The 27,743-nt window shown below is 32.3% G+C and overlaps 8 protein-coding genes across 8 annotated transcripts; 3 read left to right on the plus strand and 5 right to left on the minus strand.

Annotated features, from left to right (window-relative positions):
* Positions 1-41: 41 nt before the first annotated feature.
* On the minus strand, positions 42-1,526 carry PPL_00580 (putative transcriptional regulator; the record flags this gene model as incomplete). Its single annotated transcript, XM_020571605.1, has 1 exon — positions 42-1,526. One exon carries the CDS (start codon positions 1,524-1,526, stop codon positions 42-44), a length of 1,485 nt encoding a protein of 494 aa, XP_020438879.1.
* A 3,006-nt stretch (positions 1,527-4,532) lies between these two features.
* PPL_00581 (uncharacterized protein) lies at positions 4,533-5,084 on the plus strand (the record flags this gene model as incomplete). The annotated part of the gene is made up of 1 exon (XM_020571606.1): positions 4,533-5,084. The coding sequence occupies one exon, from the start codon at positions 4,533-4,535 to the stop codon at positions 5,082-5,084; it is 552 nt and encodes a 183-aa protein (XP_020438880.1).
* A 132-nt stretch (positions 5,085-5,216) lies between these two features.
* On the plus strand, positions 5,217-7,583 carry trappc2 (trafficking protein particle complex subunit 2; the record flags this gene model as incomplete). The annotated part of the gene is made up of 7 exons (XM_020571607.1): positions 5,217-5,300; positions 5,387-5,469; positions 5,580-5,641; positions 5,723-5,808; positions 5,872-5,934; positions 6,715-7,348; positions 7,435-7,583. The coding sequence occupies 7 exons, from the start codon at positions 5,217-5,219 to the stop codon at positions 7,581-7,583; spliced, it is 1,161 nt and encodes a 386-aa protein (XP_020438881.1).
* A 237-nt stretch (positions 7,584-7,820) lies between these two features.
* Positions 7,821-9,772, minus strand: PPL_00583 (LMBR1-like conserved region-containing protein; the record flags this gene model as incomplete). Its single annotated transcript, XM_020571608.1, has 5 exons — positions 7,821-8,312; positions 8,400-8,652; positions 8,761-9,277; positions 9,450-9,617; positions 9,721-9,772. The coding sequence occupies 5 exons, from the start codon at positions 9,770-9,772 to the stop codon at positions 7,821-7,823; spliced, it is 1,482 nt and encodes a 493-aa protein (XP_020438882.1).
* A 296-nt stretch (positions 9,773-10,068) lies between these two features.
* Positions 10,069-11,316, minus strand: PPL_00584 (uncharacterized protein; the record flags this gene model as incomplete). Its single annotated transcript, XM_020571609.1, has 1 exon — positions 10,069-11,316. The coding sequence occupies one exon, from the start codon at positions 11,314-11,316 to the stop codon at positions 10,069-10,071; it is 1,248 nt and encodes a 415-aa protein (XP_020438883.1).
* Positions 11,317-12,711: 1,395 nt separating this feature from the next.
* On the minus strand, positions 12,712-17,232 carry PPL_00585 (uncharacterized protein; the record flags this gene model as incomplete). The annotated part of the gene is made up of 3 exons (XM_020571610.1): positions 12,712-14,106; positions 14,161-16,076; positions 16,848-17,232. 3 exons carry the CDS (start codon positions 17,230-17,232, stop codon positions 12,712-12,714), a joined length of 3,696 nt encoding a protein of 1,231 aa, XP_020438884.1.
* A 163-nt stretch (positions 17,233-17,395) lies between these two features.
* Positions 17,396-20,770, minus strand: mgp3 (RhoGAP domain-containing protein; the record flags this gene model as incomplete). The annotated part of the gene is made up of 2 exons (XM_020571611.1): positions 17,396-20,602; positions 20,699-20,770. 2 exons carry the CDS (start codon positions 20,768-20,770, stop codon positions 17,396-17,398), a joined length of 3,279 nt encoding a protein of 1,092 aa, XP_020438885.1.
* Positions 20,771-21,957: 1,187 nt separating this feature from the next.
* On the plus strand, positions 21,958-27,706 carry PPL_00587 (uncharacterized protein; the record flags this gene model as incomplete). Its single annotated transcript, XM_020571612.1, has 5 exons — positions 21,958-22,001; positions 23,969-23,987; positions 24,677-26,390; positions 26,985-27,211; positions 27,527-27,706. 5 exons carry the CDS (start codon positions 21,958-21,960, stop codon positions 27,704-27,706), a joined length of 2,184 nt encoding a protein of 727 aa, XP_020438886.1.
* Between the last annotated feature and the right edge of the window lie 37 nt (positions 27,707-27,743).

Below are 27,743 nucleotides of genomic sequence, written 5' to 3' on the forward strand. Positions count from 1 at the left end.
ATATTAATTATTTATTTTTTTTATAATATTATAAACTTAGTTTATTCTAAAGATGTGGTAATTGTTTCTATTATTTCAATATCATCGCCAAGCGTTGTCGAGTTATTTCCATTGGTTAGAGGTGTTTCAGATGGTGATCTCGGAGTGGATGGTGTTAGAACTTGAATGGGAGAGTGGAATGACATGATGGGAGAGAGTAGTATCAATTGTTCTGCTTGTTTTCGATAAGGACAATCGGTGCATTGACAATTGTATTCTTCACCAACGTTGAACGATGACAGGTTGAAAGATGAGGAGGTTGATGACGACTGTGAATTTGATTGATGGTTCTTTACGATTGGATCATCGAATGTAAATGAATCGAGGAGATCGCTTAATATATTTCTTTCATCATTGGTAAGATTCTCTAGGAAATTCAACTTCTTGCTATCGAGATTCTCTTTCTTATATACTCTTATTACATTATTAAAACTATCTAGGAATTGTTCGGCCTTCTTTTTATTACTTGATTTTCCTTCCTCTTGTTGTTGTTGTTGTTGTTGTTGTTGTTGTTTCAGTTTTTTATGGTGTAATTTAGAACTGCCATTTGCGATTGGTGTACCCTCAGCACTAAGAACAAACGGTGACGAAGGTGGAGAGCTTGTAGTACTGTTGATGTCCAGTGGATCCAACTCGCTGTAAGAGTATTCAGAGGCTGGTAAACCACGTTGCTTTAACATTGAACAAAGAATATTAGATTGTCCTACGTGTATGGATTCGAGGGTATTCAAACGGTCTGTTAAAATATCAATGAATGTTTGTTTCTTTTCACAGGATCCGTTTGGATCTTTTTTAATATGGTCGACTTTGGAGACAACTCTGATTGGATGGGATAGATAGTAGTGCGAGGCATTCTTGTTGCCAGAGTCAATCGCGTGCAGCATTACGTAGAACATATTGCCTTGATGCTGACTGGAGAGTATGGAAATCTTTATATCAATGGTAAAGTATTCACCGGCTGGGCAACTGCTACCGACGTAGGTAATTGGTGGGGTCTGGATGAAGCTGACCTCTTTCATTGGTTCGTTGGCGTAATAGAGACCGGCTTTGACATGACAACTGGTGAAATTGATGGCACTCAAATCGAGACTACGAATTTTCAGGACGAATGATGTGTTTTTGACAACGATATGAACGTTGGAATTTCTATTATTTAAAATAACATTCTCAACAGATATACACTCTTGTTCTACGATCTCTAGGTATTGAGAGAAAACGATTTTCGATCCTGGTTTTTGTGAGAGTAGATTATTATGGTGATGTGTATTCATTGATGAACCGAGTGGTGATCCAATCAACGGAGAAGATTTTCTCATCAAACCTGGTGATGTTGGATGAAACTGTCCATCTTTTGAATTCTTTTTGGTTGATGCTTCTACCTTTGCTTTTGGATATTGTGGTGAAGTTAATTGTTGTTGTTGTGCATTAATACCCATTAATCCATTATTACCAAATGGATTTGGAATACTAGGTACTTCAAAATTCATGATTTTAATTTAAATAAATAATATATATATATTTCTTATTTATTTATGAACTTCAATTTATTATTATATCTTAATTCTATATATATAGTAATTTATTTAATTTAATTTAATTATTATTTATATTTATTTATTTATTTTGGTTGTTAAGGGAAATTAAAAGAGGAAAATTGGAAATGAAATATCGAAAAGAGGAATTATTATTATTCTTTAGATTAGAGATATGAATTGATAAATTAATGATCAATTAATTATTATTATTCTGTTGTTGTTGTTGGTATTTTTTTTTTTGGAATTGTTTGATTGATTTGAATGAGTTGATGCTTGGATATGGAGTGATTAAATTTTTTTTAGTAGATAGTCAGGTGATTTGATTTTACTGACATTGGTGAACTAACTATGGTGTGGTGTCTGTTGATTACTACAGAGAAACTTTACAGATGCGTATGCCTACCTCTGTCAACAAACATCTATGACAATACCACACCCATCACACCACTGCAACACAACCCACCATATTACCATTACCATCACCAATACACACATATATTAACATCATCAATAAAAACATCATCAACATCATCATCATATTCATTATTAACTATAAAATATTTGGATATTTGATTTGAATGATTTCAATATTCAATTAATTACCCAATTCAATAACAAAAAATAAAATAAAAATAAAATAAAATATTGGTTTTGAAATGGAAACTACTATTATTAACAATAATAATAATAATCATCAGCAAACTAATGATACCACATACAGCTACTACTACTACAAATATCAACAATAACTTGCAAAACAGTGTTTATGAAATTCCCTGTTTTGGTTAAAAATATTTAATTCACATATATCATATCGAGTGCAAATCCAAAGTGAACTGTATATGATACATTATTGATGTGGTGGGTGTGAAAATCATTCATTCTGAAATAATGATGCATCTCCAAAACATGTAAGACAATAAATCTAGTGTGTGTGTGGTGTGGTTATGGTTTGTTATTTGTTTGTTTTTGTTTGTTTGTTTTTTTTTTTTGTTTGTTTGTGTTATTGGTAGGAAGAAAGTTTGTTTTAATGAATATTATAAAGTGATGACCATTGAATTAGCAGATAAAAAGGTGAATACTTCACTGTCATGTAATTTAGTTTTCATTTTGCTTGAAATGGTAGTGATTATAGTTGTGAGCAGGCAAACTTACAATAATAATAGAATAACTGTTCTTCTCTCTGCTTTGTTGTTGAAGGTAATCTAATGATTATTTTCCTACATAAAGTTTGTTGGAATTCCACCACACTACCTACACCACAAACCATCATCGGAATAATACTATCTGCCTTATAAGGCTAGTAAAACAAATAGATATGATACATTCGTATGTTTACTCTGATGAATATGCGCATTTGATATGAAATAGAGGATATATGTATAAGGTGGTGGTGATGTTGTTATTAGCAATGTATGTTCTAAGCTGTTCTAATGAAAAGAAGTATGCAAAAATATAGCAAACTCTAGCATAGTAAAACACCCTTGGTGTTTGTCAATGAATGAACGGTTATTGTTACAACAATCAAACCACATCAACAAACAAAACAACAAATGATAGAATACCAACAAACCAACCCTGAATGACTCTGACCAATCAAACAAGGAATAACTTGATGATACTAATAAAAATCATCTATACAAATAATAATATCGATGTGTGTCGGATATTTTTGACAATAGGATTTGTTTTTTTTCACCAAAAACCCTGAAGTGTAAAAAATTAATAAAAATTATTATTGTGTACAAACAAAATATTATAAACTTGATTCTCTTTTTTTTTAACTTTTTATTTTATCTAATCTTTTTAAAAAACACTATACAGTTTTTGAAAATAATCTTTCCACTGAAGAAAGTTGAAATGATAATAACCGGATGTCTCATATGACTTCTATTAAAATAGATATGGAGATTATTGACTTATTTAAAGTGTTTTTTTTTTGTAAGTGAAGAGGAAAATTATACTTGAAGAGCTCTACCTACATTTGAAAATAATCTCTCTGAGTCAAAGTCAAAATAATAGGTATGTGGATAATTTTAATAATTTAGAATTATCAATAGATTAGGATCCTAAATTCTCTTCTTTCATAAATAACAGTTCTAAAACTTTAAACACTCCAAAAAATTTCACCTCTTAAAGTTAGGGTTCCATTCTATTAATTAATTCCTATTAATAAATTATTTATTAAATATTCGGTTTTTTTAAGTAAAAAAAATTATTGTTATTTTAAAAGAGATAGAAAGTTATCTCAATAATTTTTTCAGTTTTGTTTAATTTGAATAGATAATTTAAAATTGTTTTATATATTTTTGTTTTATAAAAATAATATTTTAAAAAGAATTTTGTATACGAACAACAAAAATTCTAAAATTGTAAAATAGGTTTTCATTTTACTTTTTACTAAAAATGGTAAAAGATAAAAATTCGAACTCAACTAAATGTAAACTTAAAGTTAATGTTTTTATTTCTTTTTTAATAAATTTTATTTATTATTTATTTATTTATTAAAATGATAAAGTAAGTAACTGTATCTTTTTTTTAAAAAATAAAAAGTCTAATCCTGAAAAACAAAACATACTTTTAAATTATAGAAAAATATTTATTATTTCAAGTTTGATAATAAGTTTATCAACGAAAATTGTCAACTGTCAGGAAAATGTCTTGTCGGCAGAAGATAGAGAAAGAGGAATTATATTTTCATTCGCAACATTGATTTTGGTATTCAATTTAATATGTGCTGCAATATTATTGTCAACGAGGCAATCCACAAAGAGAGGAGAGTTTTTTGACTTTCCTTTGGTGTGTGTTTTCCTAAAGATTGGTGCTGCCATATCTACAATGGCTACTTCATATTATTTTATTGGAAACTATATGGATTTACTGTCAAAGGGATATTACTATGCATTCTTGTTGCTGGTTGCTCAGGGTGCCTGGACTTCAAAGCTCAGCCCATACGGCATGTCAAAATTTGTTTACTATGTTCCATTCGTTGTTGGAATGCTACTGTTCTTTTATAACACTGCTGTCTACTTGGTAGTATCACTGGTAAACCTAACACCATTCCCACCTAGCGATCTATCTGTTTGGACGGGAATAGTCTATCTCCTTCCAGTGCCATATTTTATATTCCTCTCGATTCTCTCGCATGACAAGAACATTGAAGATACGAAACTAAAGAGATTCTATCAAGTGTTTGGAATTGTCTATGCTTTGGATATGCTCGGATTCTCCATTGTTCAATTCACCTATACACACTATGCTTTCGTAATAACCAATACCTTGGATCTAGCAAGTCTCATCGTTTATTGCATTATCATTCGATACCCAGCCTACAAACTAAAACCACTGCCTATGTTCCCATCTGTTACCTACTCTTTAGAGGAATTACCAGCAGATATCAAACAAAAAGAGAAAGAGCAACAACAAGTTGACCTATACCAAAAGAAAACAACTTCGATTGAGGTTGTAATAGATAATCAAAATAGTCAACTTCCAATAGATGCTAAATAGAAATAAACTTGCAAATTTCATTTTTTAAAAATTTTGTAAAAAAAAAAACAAAATTAATTGATTTTTTTTTTTTTGTTTATCTGTTTTATTTTTGATCATCAGCAATCTAGTTTATCACTATAGTTGATAATAATGTCAACTTATACATTTATTATTATAGGCAAGAATGATAATCCTTTATATGAATTAGAGCTTCCTGCATTGTCTTCACAAAAAGTAAATACTTTAATAAGATAGATCGTTAGATAGATTGATATAAAATACAACTAAATATTAATACTTACACAATGTGATCTTGATAGAAAGATGCTGCCTATATAAACCAATATATATTACATAGTTCACTAGATGTAGTTGAAGAAGCTGTATGGAAAACAAATAATATGTATGTAATTATTATTGACCATATATATATATATATATATATATATATATAATACATATTGTACAATTCTTATTAATTAATAAATATCTTTAATCATTGTTATTATTTAGGTATCTTAAAATTGTAGATAAATATAATAAATATAATATATCATCTTATGTTACTGCTGGTCGTATGTCATATTACAATACTATATAATATTAAATAATGAACTACAACCTAATAGCTATCTATTTCTATTTTTATTTTTTAGATATAAAGTTCATGTTGCTACATGAAAAGAAAGATGAAGAAGCAATCAGAAACTTTTTTGTAGATGTACACGATCTTTACTTAAAGGTAAGTTTGTAGGTTCAATGAACTTTCACTCAAGATATTAAATCTTTTTTTTTTTTTTTTTAGATACTACTCAATCCATTTTATACATATAATACACCGATTACATCGACTGCATTCGATGCCAGAGTACGAAAACTAGGTGCTAAGCATTTCTTTTAAAATCAATAGGATAGAATTATTAAACGATATATATTTAGAAACATAACAGGGATTAGTTTATAAACAACAAATCAGTACAACAGAACACAGCAAAGCAAAACTTAAAATAGATCTCCTAGGATTGATAGTCGAACATTCTACAATCTTGACATCTCATCACCCAATTGTATAGTAACATTTATTATATTAATAAATAGTAAAACAATTGTATTAAATTGTATACAACAAACAAAGAACAAAATTCTCAGCAATCAAGCCAATTCATAATTAATTGAGAATGTTTTCAAAAAAACATTAGTAGTAGCTGTCACTCACCACGCTTCTTAGATGGAAGGTAATAGAACTATAAGCTCAACAATCAATAAATCATATTGCACTACTACAAGTAATGGAATCTGAATGAATTGAAATAAGATTAATTTATTATTTAATTTTTTTTTTTTGATTAAATTTTTAATTTTTTTTTCTTATCACTTTTGGAACATCTCCCTCATAATAAAAATTTTGCTCCTATTTGTGTATGCTCACCCCAATGATTGGCCTCGATATAACAAAATTCATCTAAAATTAGTTTAGGTAAATTCGTGATACCTTGTGTTTTTAATTTTTTTGAAAATTAGATTTTTAATTTGCTTGGTGATTTGGTGATCCTATCCGCTTAAAGAAGTTTAGCTAATAAATTGATTTATTCTACACATAATAACAAATAATAAATAAATGGAAAAAGTAATAAATAAAATCTTTAAGGAAAAGTTTGACCATCCATGGAGATTGGATGGTGGAAAATCATTGGAACCAGGATGCTACTATACTTTTAATGAGGGAATTGGACCAGTTGTGCATACTCACCAAGCATTGACAAACTTCCAGGAAATCGAGAAAAAATTCAACTATGAGATACGCGAGAATAAGAATAACGTTGTCGAAGACTGGAAGATCTATAACATCGGAAATACATTCAAGATCGAAGGTGACTTGATAGGTTCACTCAAGACCGGCCAGAAAGCAGAGATCAAATGTACCACCAACAGTGAGAAGTCATTGATGGTGATCGTTCGTAGACCCACACCAAAGTATGTCACCATCAAAGACATCGATTCCTTCTCCGATGTTGTATACAAAGCGTGGGCCAAACAGCCAAACCGATTTGTAGATAGTGCCCTCTATGCCATGGAATTCCATTTGCTCTACAAAGAGACCAAGAACTCGAGTTTCACCATCAATGTCAATGCTGACATTCAGAACGTTGGAAACGCAGAGGTGAAGAGCACTCTTTCATTTGGTGGAGACTTTAGCTACTCCATTTCTTTGAAGCAAGATAATCCAAACGGTGAACCGTTGTATACTGGATTATATACACAGCTAGGTTTTATCAAAAAAGGTAAGTTTATCTTAATGGCTAACTAGTTAATCTTTTAAATACATTCTAACATTTTGTTGTTATTCATTCAATTAAAATTAAAATAGGTTGGTTCGGTAGAAAGACTGACATTAAGGAAACAAAAGATTACGAAGATATTATTCAGCCAGTTCGTCTCGGAAGAACAATCGCAGCTGAATCTTCACCAGTCGAACAAAAGTTTGCTTCCACAGCAGATGCTTCTCCTCTCGAATAAAAATTTTACTAGTTTAATAAACCACTGTTATATATATATAAGTTGCTGATCAACTTTTTAAAAATAAAATAAAATTGTATTTAACTATTTAAAGAAAGGAAAATATTATAATTATTTATTCAATGTATGAATATTATTTATTTAAAATATACAAAATGTTAGTGCAAAAAAAAAAAGGTTTTTGTTGATTTTTAGCGGAAAGAGTTGTTGTATCATGAATTGGTTGCAGGATGATGTTTAAATTTCCTCATCACTATCGTTGTTGAACGATTGGAGATTGCTATCACGACGTTTGAAAATGGAAACTAAAGTACCAATGAGGAATGCACCAACAATACCCCAGGTGGCATAGTAGTAAACGATACCAAAGAATGAGGTACCCATTTCAATACGTGAGGTCAATAGTCCGATCTGTGACATGACACAGAGGTCGGTTGGAGCGTCGATCGAGCATGGTTGGACAGTGTTGCTTGTTGCATTGTACCATACTTGGGTACCAAACAAACTGTAACGTGGAGCGAGCTGAATGATCTGAATATTCAAACATAGATTGGAGAGCATCAAGAGAATTGAAGCAATCAACAATCCCTGTGGAACGGTCTTTGATGGTGCAAACTCGTACATCTTGATCCACAAGAATCTAATTCCAATTCTAACGATGCCAGAGATTGTAACTGCATAGATATATACAATGATTAATCCAAGAAGAATATAATCCAATGGGAAATACTAAAAATATATTTTTGAAAAAAGGTTATTAATATACTCTAAATTCTTTCCCTACAATCTTTTATAAAAGCTTGTTTGTTTACTTACTGGAGCAGTTGAACTTAACATTAAATCGATTGGATTCTTCAAATTTGGATAATCGGTAAGGAAACCACATGCAGCACCACAGACAGAGCTTGAAAGTTTGTCGATAATGGAAAGTACGATTGAAATGATAATCAAGATCGAGACGAGAAGGAAGAAGAATCCAAATATGAAAGCGAATGGTCGGAAAATAACTAAAATCTTTTTAATTCCAGAATTTGATGATTCCAATCTTGCTGAATGTTTAGATAATACTCTGAAAATATAAATTGTATCATAAAAATTATGTTAATATATATAGTTATAAAAATATATATATATATATATATATATATATATTATGTTGTTAGTTATAATAACAAACCTTTCTTTTGATTTTAATAGATTCATTGTTGCTTCTTCATCGGCAGACATTGTTTTACCAGAGGCATACTTTGATCTGAAGTAATTTGCCTTTTCTCTGGTCTTGTGGAGATCATCGTTGATCTCACGACGATCATCACTGACACGACGCTTACCCTTGATCAAACCGATTGGGAATGCAGAGAAACCGTAGGCAGTGTAACAGATCCAAACAACGAATCCAAGTAGAGTTAGACATGCAATTGCAAACATCAGTGATCCCTCTGCTGCATTCTGATTAGCCAGTTCCTGTTCTATCCAATCTTTGATGTTCTGGTTATCGACTGGCTTGCTCGATCCCGGTCTGATGAAAGCACCGACCACCAACAACACCACAGTAAACACAATCAAGAATGCAGTGTATTTACAACCACCCAACACTCTTGCACCTGTAGATACATCATAATCATCCTCTTCATAGTAGAAATAGGTAAAAGGTATGATAATTAATGCAAATGCTAAAATACATGCATACATAACTAAAGATAGAGATATAGAGAGAGTTAAGTGAGAGTTAAATGAAATATTAGATTAGATCGGATTGTTACAACTAATGAATATTGTCTTGATGTATCGAAGACATACCATAGTAAAGTATTTTAACAGAGTCATTACGTGTTTGGATGTCTGACTGTGATATAGTGAAATTACCAGAGGAATTCGACATTGTAGATACATTTAGAATATCGACTGGAATAAGCATAACACACATAAGTGTCAATGTAAGACCTGTTACAGTGACAAATGTAGTCAATCTTTCAGATTCATGTTTATCTGACCAATATTTTAGTGATAATAATATTTTAATAATATAACAAACTCAAAAAAAAAAAAAATAATTAAAAGCGATTGTCATATGACAATATTAATATACTCATTTATTTAAAACATAATAATAATAATAAGTATATATAAATTATACATACAATGACAACACCACCAAAAGATGCCCAACCAAAACCTATGTCCAACATCTTTTTGATCTTTATTTTATTTTAAAGCAATTTACTATCTATTTATTTATATATAAATTTTATTTAATATTTGATTATTTTTAAAAAGAAATAAATATTATTATTGTTTAAACAACAATGTTTAATTAAAAAAAAAAACAACCTCTCAAAAAATAACAACACACATAGAATTTTAAAAATTGCAAAAAAAAAAAATAAAAATCATAACCCTGGTAACAAAACGTTTGCATCGGAATAATTTTTTAAATTATAGAAGTTTTGAAAAAATTGGCTAGTATTAAAAAAACAGTTGATATTTATTTTGAACATTTAGGTAAACCATTGTTATCCCATGAGATTGTGCCATTGAAACAATCACATCGATCAAGTGTATCTGAAAAAGTCAAATCATTTTGACATTTACAGTATCCGTTGGAACAATAGCCGTAGGGATATTTACACTCATAGTCTTGCAGACAACTTATAGGTCCAGTACCTTTGATGACACACTCTGGTATTCCGTTTAGCCATCTGACTGTTCCCGGGTTACAAGTTCTGCAATCGGTACCCGAGAATTTTGATCGACAACGACAACTACCTTCGGTTGTTTGGTTATGATTGTAGATGGTTGTCGATGTTGGGTTGGTAGTATCGAGCTGTTCGAATCTTAAAACTTGGTGATCTTCGGTGGCTGCAAACATCTTGATAGCATCGCGATTGAATATCAATCCGTGTGTCGAAGAAGAGTGTATCTTCTTGAGATAGGAGATATCCGATGCTCGGTCGATGGGTAGTTGCCAGATACCGGTGTAGTTGGTACCGAAACTATGAGTGACACCAAAGTAAAAGGCACTGGAGGAACGAGCGAATGCAGTCGTATAGAATGGAAGTCTTATAACTAGGTCCGCCTGTCTACATTGATTGCAATCACGATTGAGACTGTACATTCCCGATTGATCGACATAGTAGATCTTTTCTCCGATTCTGGTTATGTGATTACAACGCACCGGTTGCAGCAACATCTCTATCGATGTTCCATTGGCTGCCTTTCTCTGTAGGTAGTATTCACATGTGTATGTATCGCCTGTACTCTCATCTACATACATTCCAAACGGTATCAAATTGGTTGTTCTCCAGGTAGTAACGAAACTGTTGTTCGATGAAAAATATGGTCCGACACCATAGGAATTGTATTGTGCAGCTTCAAGGTAGACAAGCTTCAATGTTTGATCGTAGTGAATGAGTGCTTGTGTACGGTGGTAGATAGTTGTACTATCGGTGATGATTGGATAATCACCTTGGAGAGGTGAACCGCCATTTCCAGGTAAACTTGCAATATAAGGTGGTTCATTGGCATTACTAGTAATGCCATTGAATTTACCCAGTAGAATAACTCTATCTAATGAATCGTCATAACCAATGCCAGTCAACAAATCAAAAGCATCATGACTACACTGACTAAATGGTTGGTTATTTCCACATTGCCAGTCATACTGACAAGTCAATACCAACTCTAATAAACAAACAAATAATAATAATATTTTAACAAATTGATAAATTTTCATATTTTTCTAACAAATATATAAAAAATGAAATACAAAATTCATTCAACTTCAATATTTATCTTTATCTTTATCTTTATTAAGTAAAGAGTAAATTAATTAAATAATAAAATTTGTAAATAAAATTAATATAAAACAAATATAATTTCCCAATTTGTACCTTTAATGTTTTTTTGTAAAAACTGTTTTAAACAAACACACTCGGACAATTAAAAAGATAAATAAATATAATTATTTAAACCCAAAAAAGGGTGTTGAAATTTTGTTTATTAAAAATAATTTTATCTGTTAGTCAAAAACTGGGGTTTGTATGTACATATCCATGCTAATTGTGTAGATGCAGTCAATGATGTATGCCCAGTGACAACTGATATCTTACCATACTTGGTATAGATCTTATTTATTATTATTATATTTTTACTTACATTAGGCGTTCTTCTCCACCGATTCGATGGTTTTACAAAAATGTAACTTTTTATCAGATTCCAATTTATTTGATAATGTTTAAATATAATTCTATAGTGATTTTCAATAATAGTATAGATTTCAACTTTTGATCTTTAGTTTTAATATTTAAAAATGATCAAACATATTAACTTAATTTTTATTTATAATTTTGTAATTTTAGATAAATCTTTAAATCTTGATTGGCACACATTGTTTTGTTTTAAAAAAATAGAAATAAATCAATGTAAATAAAAAAATAGAACTATAGACAACATTTCCAAGAAAATGTTCTTCCGATTTTCGCAAGTAGAATCAACTATTTTTGTTTTATAAAATGATAATGTGATTTTTATTGATATAATATCAATAGATTCCTCCTTTTTCTTTCCTTTAGAATTTAACGGGATACGATTATCAATTTCCAAGGAAATCTAAGTATTAATAATGCTGAATTTATAGTTTAATTTAATATCAGCAGTATCAACACATTTAATAAAAATTATTGACTTTATCACAAATCACAACATTAATAATATTATTAATCTTTATAGGTTTACAATAAACCACATTTACTTTTAATTCTTTGCCAACTCTGTTCCAAGAACAGATGTCTGCACCAGCATGCATAATGGCAGTTCGATTTGCTCGTTGATCTTGGTTTTTAGGTAAATCGGACGAACTTTCAAGTGGTAGTGGATTGGCATGGATGTCTTAGTTTTGAACGTTTTCCAGCGCACGAAGGATGTTGGTATTAAGGAAGGGGTTCCCGTAACTATGATTTTGATGATTGTTTTTTTCCAACTCTGCTGATCATTTATAGACTTTCAAATATCAGCAGAGCTCAATAATAAATCAAAAAAAAAAAATTTTGAATGTAAAATAAAAAGTTACATTTATTTAATAAATAATGTTCCTTATGGAAGTAAAAATAATAATATTAATAAATAAGATCTATACCATGTATGGTAAGATATCAGGTGTAACTGGGCATACATCATTGACTGCACCTGCACAATTAGCATGGATATGTACATACAAACCCCAGTTTACACCGTAAACACGAACTCCATTTCTTTCAAAATACTCATCTGAACTACCTGTTGCTGCCAAATCTACAAATTTAATATATAGATTGACACCATCGAAATAGAAGTTCTGACCTGAACCAGCACGAAGTGTTGCCAAACTTGATACTGGTGTGAAAGTACGACTCTCTTCATAGTAGTAGGCAACTATAGAGAATGTGGTTCCAGCTGGGTATGGAATAGCCATGATGATGTGATTGTTGAATGGAATCTGGAGTAGATGGAACTCAATGAAAGTTGGTGATCCTCTAAAGGTATACATGTACCAACCGAAATTGGACATACCGGTCATACCTGGATTCTGAGTGAATGGGATAGTGCGACGATCGGTAATTCCATTACCAAACAATGAGAAATTACCAATGGGTGTGAGTGGCCATCCAGGATAGGACTCGTTCCACTCGATGAATCCAGGAACTCTAAAGAACAAACTGGCAATCTCATAACCTGGAACCTTGTTACAAAGCCATGTTTTCCAGTTGTTTTGGAATGAACAGGAGCTATGGAAATTCCACCAGTTTGGAGTGGATCCTAAAAGAGTTGGAACACCTCGCTTTGTTGCACTACCATCCCAATCCATAAAGTTAAAGAATCTTGATGCTCCGGTTGGAATTACGTTTAATCCGACAATCTGAGAATCTGGTACATTGACATACGATATGTTCTTGGTTGCAGAGATACCTTGTGGTTTATAGACATCAGAGAATGTAATACCAACAATAGCAGAGTTATCTTCTTCTGGGTTTGGTGCATTTGGATTGTGAATGAAATTTCTAAATTGAATGTTACTGAGAACTGTTTGAACCAAGGTATCGTAGAATTGGAAACCTTGTCTGGTGTAAGTGTCGAGTCGAGAGAGAGCATTTTGGGTTTGTCCATTAACGATTGCATTGTGGAGCCATGCCTGACCAAACAAAGTAGCAGGACGACTGGAATCATGCGATTCCAAACCGATTACCTCAACTGTATCACCCCAATGAGCGACACCCATATGAGAAAGGAATACTTTGGTATTGGTAAAGGTCAAGAATGCAATATTACCAGATGAAGTCAAGGTTTGACGTGATGTTCTACCGGAATTGTAAATCAGTGTACCATCTACCAACGAATGTGAAAGATTACCACCGACATAAAAAGTTCCACCAAAATTGAAATAGAAACCTGAAGAATGTCCTGAATTTCCATTAAACTCTAGGAAAGGTCTAGAAGCAGGGACAATATTAACAGTTTTATGATTTCCAATTGGTTTATAAAGATTTGGCTAAATAAACATAATATTAATATTTAATAAATACTTTATATTTTTTTTACTTACAAAACTAAATCCAGCCCAACCACCACTTGCAGCATTTCCAATGAATCTATTATAACAATTGGTAATATAAAATGGGCTTGCAGCAACATCAGCAGGTTGTTTTAGGTCATCACTTTCATAGAACCATTCGCCTTGTTGTGTAGTTCCAGCCGCTGGAGTACCAATGGTTTTAATATAGGCACCCAAATTGTAAGAGATTGTGTTGTTCTCTTCGACACCATCCTCCAAGTAATAGCAATGTCCATATGCATTGAAAGCAGTGTTTCTTGTTACTGTTAAATTGTTTGTACCATGAATGGTGATGCAACGGTAGAAGGAATCATGTACGGAACAATCGGAAATATAAGAATTCTTGACAGTATTGGCCAAGTGGAAATGTACTGGGTATCTAGCCTTTAGATTCTTTTGTCCAAATCGTTCGAATTCTACTCCTGCAACTTGTCCTTCTCCTACAATAATCAACTGTCCTCCAAATCCATTGGCTTCAGTAGAATCTGCTTGTGAACCAGATAGTTTGATTCTTCTGCTGAGCAAACCGATTTCAGATTGGTATTCTTGACCACCGTAATGAAGATATTGCACCGGTTGCGTGAACTGAACTCTTTTTCCTTGGATTGCTTCGATCGTAAGGATTTCATTTAGGTTGTACGAAGGATCATCAAGCATATAAGAGGTTGTAATGAATACTTGTTGTCCTACTTCCCAGTTTACATTGTCCAACAGGTAGACAACACGATCACCAGTGTATGCAGTTGTAGCCAACTTGGTCCAAGTGTTATGATATTGTTTACCGTGCATAGAAATGAATGCATTCTGTGCAACACCAATACCCTTTGTTCCTAGGAATGGTGCAATATTATCTTGCAATGTTTTGGCACCGCTAAAGATTAAATTGATTCGTGCATTGTAACGACATTGAGTGGTACCCATAATAAGTTTACCTTGTACATAGATATCACGGAAATTAATAGTCATATTGGCGTCCATGAATATCAATTCACTGGTGGCTGGAACAACAATCTTTTGGTACACTTGAGTTGAAGACATGGAGCAAGATGATACCAAAACTTTTGTATTGGCTGGCAGGGTGATATTTGTGTTTGGAGAAGGTACACCTGCTGCTCCCCAAGTAGCTGGATCGTGCCAATGTTTCAATCCAGTCTGGAGATAAGGACATTTCGAGATGTCTTGTGGATCAAGTGATTGAGGTGGTCTTGGAAGTACGATTGACTCTGAATCTTGGGTGAGCAGATTGGCTGGTGTTGTGATTGCGTACGATGGTACAGTTAATCTGAGATCACGGAAATAATATTTTCTTGGTGTCGGTCCAGACAGTTCGTTAAAGTAGATTTGAATGAAAAGTGTGGACTCGGCAATATCAATCGAAGGAGTGAATAGAATTTGTTTGGTTACCCAAGCGTTGGTGGAACTCCAACTTCCATAGGTGGTACCTTTGATACGTGCAACAATAAAGTCTTCGGATAACCAACCATTTGGCCAACCGTTGACATCGATCTTCTTGGCTATAATAACAGAGATGTTGGTGATGGTATTGTACTGAGCTTGTGTCTCACCTAGAAGGAAAGAAAAGTCTACTTGATACTGGCGACCTGCACGATAGGCAATGGTAGTCGATTGTCTGGATGCCAAAAACACATATCTTGGTCCCCAAACAGAGGTAGTCAATTTCAGGGCACCTGCCACTGACAAACCATTGGAAAGACCTGTGGCCACTGTCAAGGTAGTTTGATCATAGTTCCAATCACACATCACTCTCCATTGAGTATCTGATGTTCCATAGATAGAATATGCTGGATTTTGTGTGAGAATAGCTGGTGAAACTGGAACACTAGCTGATGCAACTGGCTCTCTCCAACTTGCATTAGTTGAACATGTTTGAGCATAACAACATGTTACTATTAAAAGTATAAAAACTAGAAATCAAAAAAAAAATGTTAACAATCTAGATTGATAGTATAATTATATAATTTTTGTATTTACCTAAAAATAATTGATACTTCATGATATAGATTTTCAATCAATGTTATGATGGTGTTGGTATTTATCTATCAAAAAATGATAGTTCAAAGTCGAAAATGAACATGTTTAGATATTATAATCTACGACCTCCGATGTATTATTTGAATAGAGAAATATCTGTTTGGTGACATCTTAATCATGGTATTACAATACTGTTGTTGTCATACTAATGTCATGTTGATCGATAGATTTTTACTGACAATATCATGATTTAGATATTTTCTATTTTTCTTTTCTTTGTTTTTTTTTTTTTTGTAGTTACCAATAAATCCCAATCTTGAGAAAACATGTGTGACTTTTGGGTTTTGATTTCGAGTTTAAGATATCTTTAAAAGATACAATAAAAAATGGAATTCATTAACATAAAAATGATGATCACTTTTATTTTTTTAGATTTTTTTTTTTGTAAAACCAAAAAGATGTGCAAATGTGAACCGACTAAAAAAATAGTTTGGCTTTCAAAAAACTCAATTTCTTTACTTAAATTTGGGATGTGTTGTGGAACTACAAAAAAACGAATAGGAATTTCTATTTTTATTTATTATCGATCTTTTTCAAAAATTATATTTACAATTATGGATAATAAATTGGACCATTTTCAATTGGGAAGATTCCGACCGATTTATTATTTAGGTATTTTATTATACTTCTTGAGAAATTTTGGCAATCATCGAAAAGTAAGAAATATCTTTGATCATAGACAAATCTTTCAAAGAAGGAGCTCCATGTGATGTTGTCAACCTCTCCATAGCATGATAACCTGACTCTCCGACCTGTCTCACCCCAGGTTTCGAGTGCTGCCGACTCCAATGAGTTTCTCACCAACGATACTACAAAACTATAGTTATGCTTTTGAATACATGCATATTGACCATTATCAAGTTGCAAAATGACAGACCAGTGATTGGGACCAAACCAACTAAACAATGATTTTTTTGCTATCCACGAACACACTATTTTAACTTGTTTGTTTTTATCATTTTCTCTGATTGTTTCTTTAACATTCTTAGGTGCACTTTCAATATTACCCATTAAAAGATAATTTGACCAGTTTAAATTAAATTACAAATGAAAACCTTTTTGATTTTCTTTTTGATATTTCAAAAAAAAAAAAAAAAACTTAAGAAAATAATTTTATCTAAACAGTTTATTGTCAATATTTCAAACAAGATTTATAAAATAAAAAAAAGATTTATTAATTTTCTAAAAGACGTTTAATTTCGAATAATTTTGAAACTAAATGTTCATAGAGTTGTGAGTTTAGGGTGTTTAGTGAATTGATGACAGCTCGCAACAGTTGTGTGGATCTCTCTATGAAATTCTTTGTGAAAATAACGATTTGACCGTGTGCTGTTGGTGCTTTCTCATCTGATCTAACCTCTGGTGCTACGGGCACTCCAATTTCAACTACAAAACTCTCTAAACCAACTTTGATTGCTTGCATCTGTTTGGCAATCAAGGAGAGTGCAACCTGTTGTTCTTTTTCACTCCAATCTTCGTTGACAACCATATTCTTTCTTTCGTTCAACTTGTCGATAACTAAAAATGTCGATTGTCTAATGAGATCCTGTTGGTTCAATGATGACTTTAACAAGTTGGGTGGTGTAATTGAGTTACTTGAAGTCAATTGTACTTCATCTTCCTCATAGAGTTGTTCATCCATTACTTCTTCCTCTTCCATTTGGAATGTATTTTCATGTCGTTGTGCTGATATCGATGATGAAATTGAAAGTGGATTACTAGTTGGTTGTTGTAGTTGTTGATTATTATTAGTAATATTATTTTCTAATGACATTGATTGTTTAAATTGTAATTGTAATGATTCTGTTAAATCTGGATGTTGAGCAATCTGTTTTTGTATGGTTTCTGGTAGGTGTGATCCTGACATCTCAACGGTTCCATAGATCAACTTTATCGATGCATTTATATCGATTCCATTGTGCGAGGATTGCGATACATCTGAGAGTGTAATAAGTTTGTTACGGTTGAAAAAGTCTTCGACTTGCTGCAGTTGTTCTTTTGGTGTGCTACCGGTTACCATTCCACCGAGATAGCAGAGATAGTGTGATGCATAGTTGACAACTAATGTGAAAATCAAAATCCACTGCTTCAATGCCGCTGGAATCATGTTGGAAAGTTCAATGGGTCGTAAGCAGGGCGTTGATGATGCAACCTTAAAGTTGACGGGTGGTGGTGAAATAAAGTTGTTCTTTTCGATTTCCAAAAGAAGTGACTCATAGGAATCGACTTGGAATGTATTGGTAACGAAATCCTCTAGCCAACGGGTAAGTTTAACAATGGTGTAAGACACGGTCATCGCTGAGTAAGCACTGACTTCTGCACCGCTACTGACATCCAGATACAATTGAACCATATTCGAGTGGAAATCTTCAATGAGATGTTTGGCTGGTTCATGGATTGGATAGTCTTCGAGGGCAAGTGAAGGTGATTCCACCAGACTGTTGTTGGGTGAGATGGTGGATGGTGAGAGACCGTGTGGTATGTCGATCGGTGTCGATGAAGAACCTTGGCTGTTGAGAGAAGGTGAGCGTGGACTCGAAGGTGTATTCATAGGCGACGATATCTGGTCGGATTTAGGTGATTGAATGATTGGTGTTGGAATGCTACGACTGCTACTGTTACTGCCACTACTTCCAGCGGAAGCAGCACTGATGGATTGCGGTGAGGTGAAAGGAATGCTGTTGCCAGCACGAGGTGGTGTTAATGCCGAGGAACCTTGGTTTGTCGATGTCAGTTGTGGGGATGTCGATCCAGACGATGGTTCGATACGATCGTCGATTGGAAGTGGTGGAACGACCTCTAACATTAATTTGATAACAGAGATTTCTTTGGTTAGACCTTCCATTGCATTCGACAACTCTAAAGAACTGGTACGTATAATGGATGGCGCGAAACAAGTAGAGAGATTGTCGAATGTCATTAGAGTTGCTTTAATATTCTCTGGAGCTGCACAGAGTCGCATGATCTCCAAGACATAGGAGAGTACTCTTTGATTGTATACAGGCAGTCTGAAGAATTGATTGATCAGCTCGTTTGGATCGTTGAGTGCACCGATCACTGAATCGTACATTCCAAAAGGAATGAGAGGTTCGGGAAGTTCACGAATCCACAGTTTCAACAACGATGAAATGGTATGTACATTCTCGACTAGCGATAGATCAAAGTTATTATCATTCATTTGTTTCTTGGTAGAGTCGATATCGACAAGACGCGATGGCACTCTGAATATTCCTTCGGTTTGGAAGGCATTCATCTTTATCATTCTGCGTTTCATCACCACCAAAACATGTGGAATTTCAAGTGTTGGGTGTGTCTTTCGCTGCGCATTCATCAGGTCCTCCAACGACACTCCAAACTGTAGCTGTTTCTTTGATGAAGAGGAAAAGTTGAAACTGGTACTCCATCGCTTTTTAATGTGTACCGATAGTCTGTCTTTTTTGTCTTTGGTTGGAGTGAGTGGTTTCTCGTCGATCGATGAGGAAGGTGAGGATGCTGGTGTTGGGAATTGTGAGAGAAGTGAAGACGATGGTATGTTGCTAGAGTCGGAAACAGAGATGGAGGCAGCAGCCGTTCGGAAGTCGATTACCTCGAACGGGCGTGGGTTGGCTTCGGTTGAGACCGATGGCTTGATGCGCTGAATAAAGTCAATGACTTCGTTGTCGGTGCTGAGGTTTGTGAGTCGATCGCGCAGTCCCGACATCTCGGCATCGTAGTTGTCCGGGAGATAAACCATGTTTAGAAACTTTAGAAAATATTGCTTCAACATGTGTGACCTGTAGATTTCCATCTTGTAAAACTCGACCATTGTCTTTGGGATGATGGAGCCAAAGAAAGTGGATTGTAGCGAATTCGTCTCGTTGACTTGCTCGCGGTGTTCACGATCAAACTTGATCGCATCTTGACTCTGTTTGAGAACGCGACGATTGATTTTCTGTGTGTCGCCGGCGGTGTTTCGCGAACCACTATCGCCAACCATGTCTTTAAAGGCACGCTCGCATGTCTGACGCGTTTTCCGCAGACGTTGAACGCTGTCCGAGTAGTTGTTGAATGAATGCTTGGCGTCGGTCATTATAGTTGTGTTTCGTTTCTCCAGACTAGACACCAGTGTATCGATGGAATTGACGATGCCGTCATTCAAATTATTAGAGAGTGTCTCGTGATAGCCCGCTTCCCAAGCAGTCTCCTGTCTGACCTGTGCCCATGCATCCATTATCGTTGAACTAATACAACCGGCAGTGACTGTCGGTTCAAACTTGGCTAGAGTTGCCAATTTCTTTGAATATTCCTCTTCTATCTGTGATCTCAGTTTAAAAAATCTCTTTATATCTTTTAATGCATTAATTCCTCTTTCTGTTGATTTTGCAAATTGTTCCAATCCATCCTATATAAATAATAATAGTTAAATTTAAATAAAATGTTAATAATTGAAAATCAAAATGTTTTGAATAACAATGTTTTCTATTTAAAAATAACATACCATACTGGAAACTGTTTTAATTCGTCTTAAAACTTCATCATTTGGATTATTCGATATCTTTGATGATGACATTTTCTATATTTTATATAATTATAATTTTTATTTTTAGATCTAAAAAAAGTAAAAATAAAAAAAAAAAGATCAATGTTAAAATACAATTTAAAAATAGAAATTTAGAATTTGATTTGATTTGATTTGGTTGGACTGATTATTATTGATTGATTTACAACTATTAATATGTCACTAAAAATTAATTTAACAACAAACAAAAAAAAAAAAAAAAGAAAAAGAACTCCAACTAAACAAAAAATAAAGAGAGAGAGAGAGAAGTGGATTAAACCAAAAATAAAAATTATAATAGATAAATAATAATAATAAAAAGTTTTAATTAAATAATAGGATTTCCTATATAGGTAAAATGGTATATTTAACAATACCCAGTTTAGGAAGTTGTCGATAAATATAAAAAGAAAGAGAGAATGAGTGGGGATCAATCTTTAGATATATCAATAATGAAATCAACAATTTGATAGTAATAATATTAATATGTATATAGATATAGATATAGATACTATTGTGGTTAAAGTATTACTAATGTTTTAACAACTGTTGGCTTGTTGAATGTTGCTATGGTGTTATTATTATTATTATTATTACTAATACTATTGTTATAAATATAAATTAATAATTGTCATAATCGACTCAATTGAGTATTATAAATGTATCTATATTTGATGCTACTTGTATTAAAATTTCTTATTTCGAGATGATTGACGATGACAATAATAAACTAACCAATAGGCAATCTATGAGATGATTAAAATATAAATAATATTAAGATATTTGCAGTAATAATATGTGTGAGTGTGTGAGTGTGTTTGTGGTGTGCGTGATTCATAAATCCTCTGTAATATCATGAAGTGGGGTAAAAAAGAAAAACAAAAAGTAAGCGTAAGCGTATAATGATTGATGATGACAATCATACTAATGTAATAGTGTTTTGTTTCATATTATGGATGGATCGATTAACAGTTGGGTGTGTGGTGGGGTTTGTTGAATGAATGGTATTGGACTTATATAAGAGATGGTGTGAAATATTGGACAAAAATCATAATACACACATTATTTTTTTAATTTTATTGTGTGTGGTGTGAATGGTTTACGTGTTTATAATTATATTAAAAAATGATGTAATTTTTACTATTATTATTATTATTTATAAACAAACACCATTATAAATTGCTATTTTGTTGATAATAATGCGTGTCGTATCGTATTTATATGGTACTTTATATAATATGTGGTATGATAATATGATATAATAAGTTGGTTGTTTGTATGATGATATGATATGATATGATATGATAAGTTTGTTGTTGGGATGGTCAGTTTTATCTATTTGAAATATAGATACAGAAAGAATGAGATTGAGATTGAGATGATATGATTGGTGGATGCAATATATCTATCGTATACGATTGTCAGATTGATAATTAATTTGATATTTCAATTCAATTCCTAAATTCCAACGTTCCTGTTGTTGTTCTAATTGATGTTATGCTGTTGTTGTTGTTGTTATTTGTTGATGCTTTAATAATATTATTATAGGCTGCTTGGCTGCGAAAATAAAAATAGTTGAATCGAAGGAATAGATAATTGATCGAGATTAATTAATTGATGATTGGTCTAAATAATGTAGTTGTTATTTGATGCATTCTATTCAAACTGTTATATAAAAACAATGTAAATCCTATGCATTGTTTTTGATTGATGAACTGAATTGCTGATTAGCTTTAAATCGATCAGTCAATCAATCAATCATTAAATTACAGTTCCTGATTGATTGTTCAATCTAATGCCATATCAAATATTGATATCTTTTGATCAGTTGTTATTGTCGTAACTAGTACTAAACTAATCTTTTACAATTGATTGTCTGCCAGATATTAGAATTAATTAACAAAACCTACCTATAAATAAATAAATTTGATACTATTATAATTGTGAAATAAATCTGTAAGATTTGATAATTGATTTGTTATTAAATAAATAAAGTAAATGAGTAAGTATAGTTGTTAATTTTTAAAAATACATGGAGTTGTTATAAATAATAATAAAATAAATAAATAAAAAGTGTAAAGTGTTTTGTGTAAAGAGTGAATAAATTAAAAATTTAAAAGAAATAATAATTGCTTGGATTGGCTGTTTTTACTGATTGTTGAACGATTTGAGTGTGGGTAACGATGATTGGTTGGCTAATTTTTTCTTTTTTTTTCTAATAATAATTAAATGAATGATTGTGTGTAAGGAGTAAGTAACAATTTTAAAGATTGTTGCTACATCGATGTTATAGTGCGTTTTTTAAATTAAATTTTTAAAAAGTTTTTGTGTGTGTGAAGTCCTAAGTGCCAAGTGACTCTCCACAACCACTTGAACAAATTTATTTTGTTTTGGGTTATCTTAACACAACAATCAATCGATTTTTTTTTAAAAGATATTTTTTTTTTTCAAACAAAAATTGTTTTTTTTTGTACTTTTTTAGTTTAAAGTCCAATCTTAAGATTAAAATAGCTAAATAACTATATAAAGTTATTTCTATGTTTAATTGATTGACAAATATGATTTGATTATTATGATGTTGATAATGAATGATATAAAATTTAACCAAATTCAGAATTGGTTTGATGATGATAATGATGATGATTATGATTTTGGTGATGTTAATGATGATGTTGATAATGATATATAACATTTGATTTTTTAGGTAGTTAATAGTTGATGATTTTAAAAGTTGTTTGTCTGTTTATTTGGTATTCGATGTGGATAACAATATTATTATATTCCTTCCTTACATTCAATCAATGCAATAATGTAAAATCTAATAGCAGCAACACTCTGTAAATAATTAATTATTTTGTTGATTTTCTATTGTTCTGCTGTTTTTATTGTTGTTGGAGTTATTGATTTTAATTATTCAAATATTTTATTTATAAAACATAATCACTATAGAACTTACAATTTACTAACTACTTTATAATCTTTTATACCAATAAATATTTAAACTTATATTTATACACAAATTTTACTTACTATACATAAACACTATTAACAATACACAAACCAATCAATCTATCAATCAAATATCAAAACTTTGATAAGTTTATCACACACGAGTACACACACACAACACTTTAGCAATAACTGGTCTCCGAATAAAAAAAAAATGTAACAAGTATTTCTAATGAAATGTACTTTTTTTTTTTTTAAAAGTATGTGTAAAGGTGGTGAAGTGTGATAAGGTGTGGTTTTTCTGAATCTGTTTTGATCGTTGATTTGATTTAAGTTGGATTGAAATTGGTGGTTAAAACCTACACAATAAATAAATAAATATAATATATAATAATAAATAATCTAAATATGAATTTTTAGAATTCTGATTGTTTAGTCGTGAGTATTACCCTTTTTCTAAAATAAAAAAAATTAAAATTTACTTTTTATAATTTATATTTTTAGTGCTTTTTTTTTTCGTGGTCTAATTTGATCAAAATCTAACAAAAAATGGGTTTCTCTTTTTTTTCAAACTTGCCTATTTTTTTTTTTTTTTTTTAAGATCTCGATCTACTTTTTTAGATTGGAAAATGAATTGTAATAAAAATATTACTATTATTTTTGAAACCATTATTTAATTGACTTTGTTGTGAAGAGAAATGTAGAGACTTCAATAAATTGTTTCTAGCAACAGAAACTTATCAATATAAAACTTTTTTTTTTTAAACAAATTATCAAAATAAAATAAAAATGAACACCCAGTATTTATATTCTGTTTAATTTGTCAACAATTGTGTTGCGATAGTGAGAACTCACTGTCACACAACAAAATTCATTTTTTTTTAATTTAAATTTGAAAAACAAAAAACACACTTTACTTTTTTTTTTTTTTTGTTTATTTATTTTTTATCTATATCTTTTAATTATAAGTATCAAGTTATTTCAAAAGATTTAGATAGGTCACTTTTAGATAACAATATAATGATAAATAACAAAATATTATCATTATTTTTATTGTTTGTTTGTTGTAGTGTTGTTGCTGCTGATGCTTTAAAGGTAGCAGTTTTCAACTCTACTGCCACTTGTGTCACTTCAGGTGCAACCGGTGTATGCACACCTTTTACTGATGCAACTCTGTGGAATGATACCAATGCGTTGGTCAATCCTACACAATATTTGTTTAGCATAGATCTCTCGAAAGATGATACCGCTATCGATCTCAATGTGCTCACACCGATTAGTATTGGTGCGCTCAACATTGTCGGTGGTCAACAGACATTCCTCAACTTGAATGCCTCCATGAATGTCACTGGCGATGCACTCTCGGTCAGTTCTGTGTTGATTCAAGTGATGAACGGCGCGCAACTCTCTGCAAGCTCCATTCAGTTGACAGACACGGCGTCACTCCACATCGGTCAAAACTCATCGTTGAAATCGATGGTCGATGACATTATTACAGGCGATGCATCATCGAGCATCTCTCTCTATGACCAATCGACGTTGTTGGCACTCACCATTGACACCCTCGGTACCATTTCGGTGGCGGATAGCGCCACTCTCTTTGTCCAAACAGCTATACTCGATCGTATAACAGTGGCTACCAACGCAACAGCCAACATTGGAACACTCACTCTTACAAACACTTCCAATGTATTCAGTGGTCGTCTCACTGCAACCACTCTCACCATTAACGCTGGACTGCAAGCGACATTCTCAGAGTTGGGTGTTACCAATTTAGTTCTCCAACAGGGTGCTGCTATCACTATCATTGGTGATTCCAACATCCGTTATCTCAACACACCAACCATTATCGATAGTACAATGATTACCATTGATAACGGAGCAACTCTTACAATCGGTGGAAACAACGCACAGAATCTCTATAACCAGTTTGTCATTGGTGGTAACGGTGCCATTACTTTGGCCGTTTCAAATGCAACACTCTACTCATTGACGACCACCCAACCCTACGTTAAAAACCAGCCGTTATTCACATTGCAACTCAGTGGTTTCGTAGTGTTGGCAGCTGCATTTGATTTCAATGGTTTGGTTTTAGTTTCTCCAAATGCAACTCTTGATATCCAACAGAATCTCACACCAACCATGTGTTTGGAGACCTATGGTAGTGTCTTTATTCACAAGAATGTGACATGTCACCAAGGAAACATGTTGCAAGGTGCCACCGGTCAGCTGAGCTTGGTCGATACACCACTGCTTCATCTCTTCAAATTCTATAATAACGGATCGATTCTCGCACTCTCCAACGCACAGATCCTTGGAAATCTCGAATCGATTGGTTCCATTCGAATTGGTTCCGCCAATAGCTTGAACATCGTCGGCTATCTCGATATGCTCTCTGCCGATGCCACTCTCACAATGGATCAGGTCATGGGAAACAGTGCCAACGCAGCGCTCAGTGTCTTGAATATCATCACGCTGAACGGTACATTCAGCTACAACGTATCGGCACCGGCCAGTCTTACACGTGACTACACCTACAAACTACTCAGCACTCAACTCTACTTTGAATCGGATTTCCACACGATCATTGCTGATCCCGCACTCGAACAATTCAAGCTTGAATATCAAAAGACTACAAAAGCTATTCAACTACAATTCAAAGGAAAGAAAGATAACTCTGGTGGTAATCACAGTTTAGGAATCATCTTGGGTGTGCTCATCCCACTATTCATCATATCAGTTGTATTAACAGTGCTATATATATTATACAAGAGAAACAAACAATATAGATTCTACACTAGAATTCAATAATAATAATAATAATAATTTTAATATTAACAATCAAGATCAATATCATTTTACTTTTTTTTTTTTTTTTTTTGTTAATTATTATAATAACAAAAAAAATTAATTATATATTTATTTGTAAAAACAAAAACGAAATTAAATAAAACTATGAAAAATAATAATAATCAGTAGTCTGACCATGTTAAGAAATGAATAAAGTTTACCCATCTCGGATTAGGTTAAATTGAAGAAGTGAAAATGCATTTTCTATCTGCTGATCAACAGTGGGGGAAAATGAAAAATCAGAAAATAAAAACCAATTAGATAGATCACATAATTTAATAAATTGATAATATTTTTAGTGTGAAAAAACCGATCAGCATTTTCATTGATGTTTTCCCTATAAATATGAATCATCTTAACAAGATTAATATATATACAATTATAAATATTTATTTTCAATATAATAAATCTAAATATTAAACCAAAGAAAATGAAATATACTACAATCTTGGTTCTTATCTTAGTGCTCGTAGCTGTCTCTCAAAGCAGCCATGTATGCGAATCGAAAAAATAAATGAATTTTCTTTCTCTGCAGTGGGTTGTCCCGAATTCCAAGTTGCACCAGGTTGTAAAGTGGTTTATGGAAATGAAGACAAGGATTATCCATACTGTTGCCCAAGATCACTTTGTGGTGAAGATGTTCTTTGGTCCGAAGTATAGAAAAAAATTAAAAAATTTTGTGTGGTTTAACCCCAAATTTTAATATGTTTTTGAAACTCTTTTTAAAATAAATATATCAATTTTTTTTATATTGTGCATTTAATTTTTGTCAGTAGTATTATAGATTTTTAATTATTTGTAAGATCAATATTCATAATTTATTCAAAAAATATTATTAAATCACTGACGATTTTCGAATTGGTTCTCAACAACAGAATTTTTAAGCTAAATACTGGACAGAGCTCTTCTGTCATTGTCTATGCCACCAATACCAAATTCACAATCAACGTGTTCAAGCCTATTTCCTAGCCAATAAGGCATACTATTCAATTCTCTATATCCCAAGCTCCACAACCAGCATATTTAGATGGTTTGGTATTTATTGATAATTATCAGTATAGTTATATATATCGATTGGTTGGACTAAGTGAATCATCTATTATTAAAAATTCACTCTTCAAGGAGAATCAACGTGGAGGTATAGTTTAATTCAATTCACCTATGGTTCTTTGGAAATATATAATTG

Source organism: Heterostelium album (assembly GCF_000004825.1).
Source record: "Heterostelium album PN500 unplaced genomic scaffold PPL_scaffold1, whole genome shotgun sequence".
NCBI classification, from domain to species: Eukaryota; Evosea; class Eumycetozoa; order Acytosteliales; family Acytosteliaceae; genus Heterostelium; species Heterostelium album.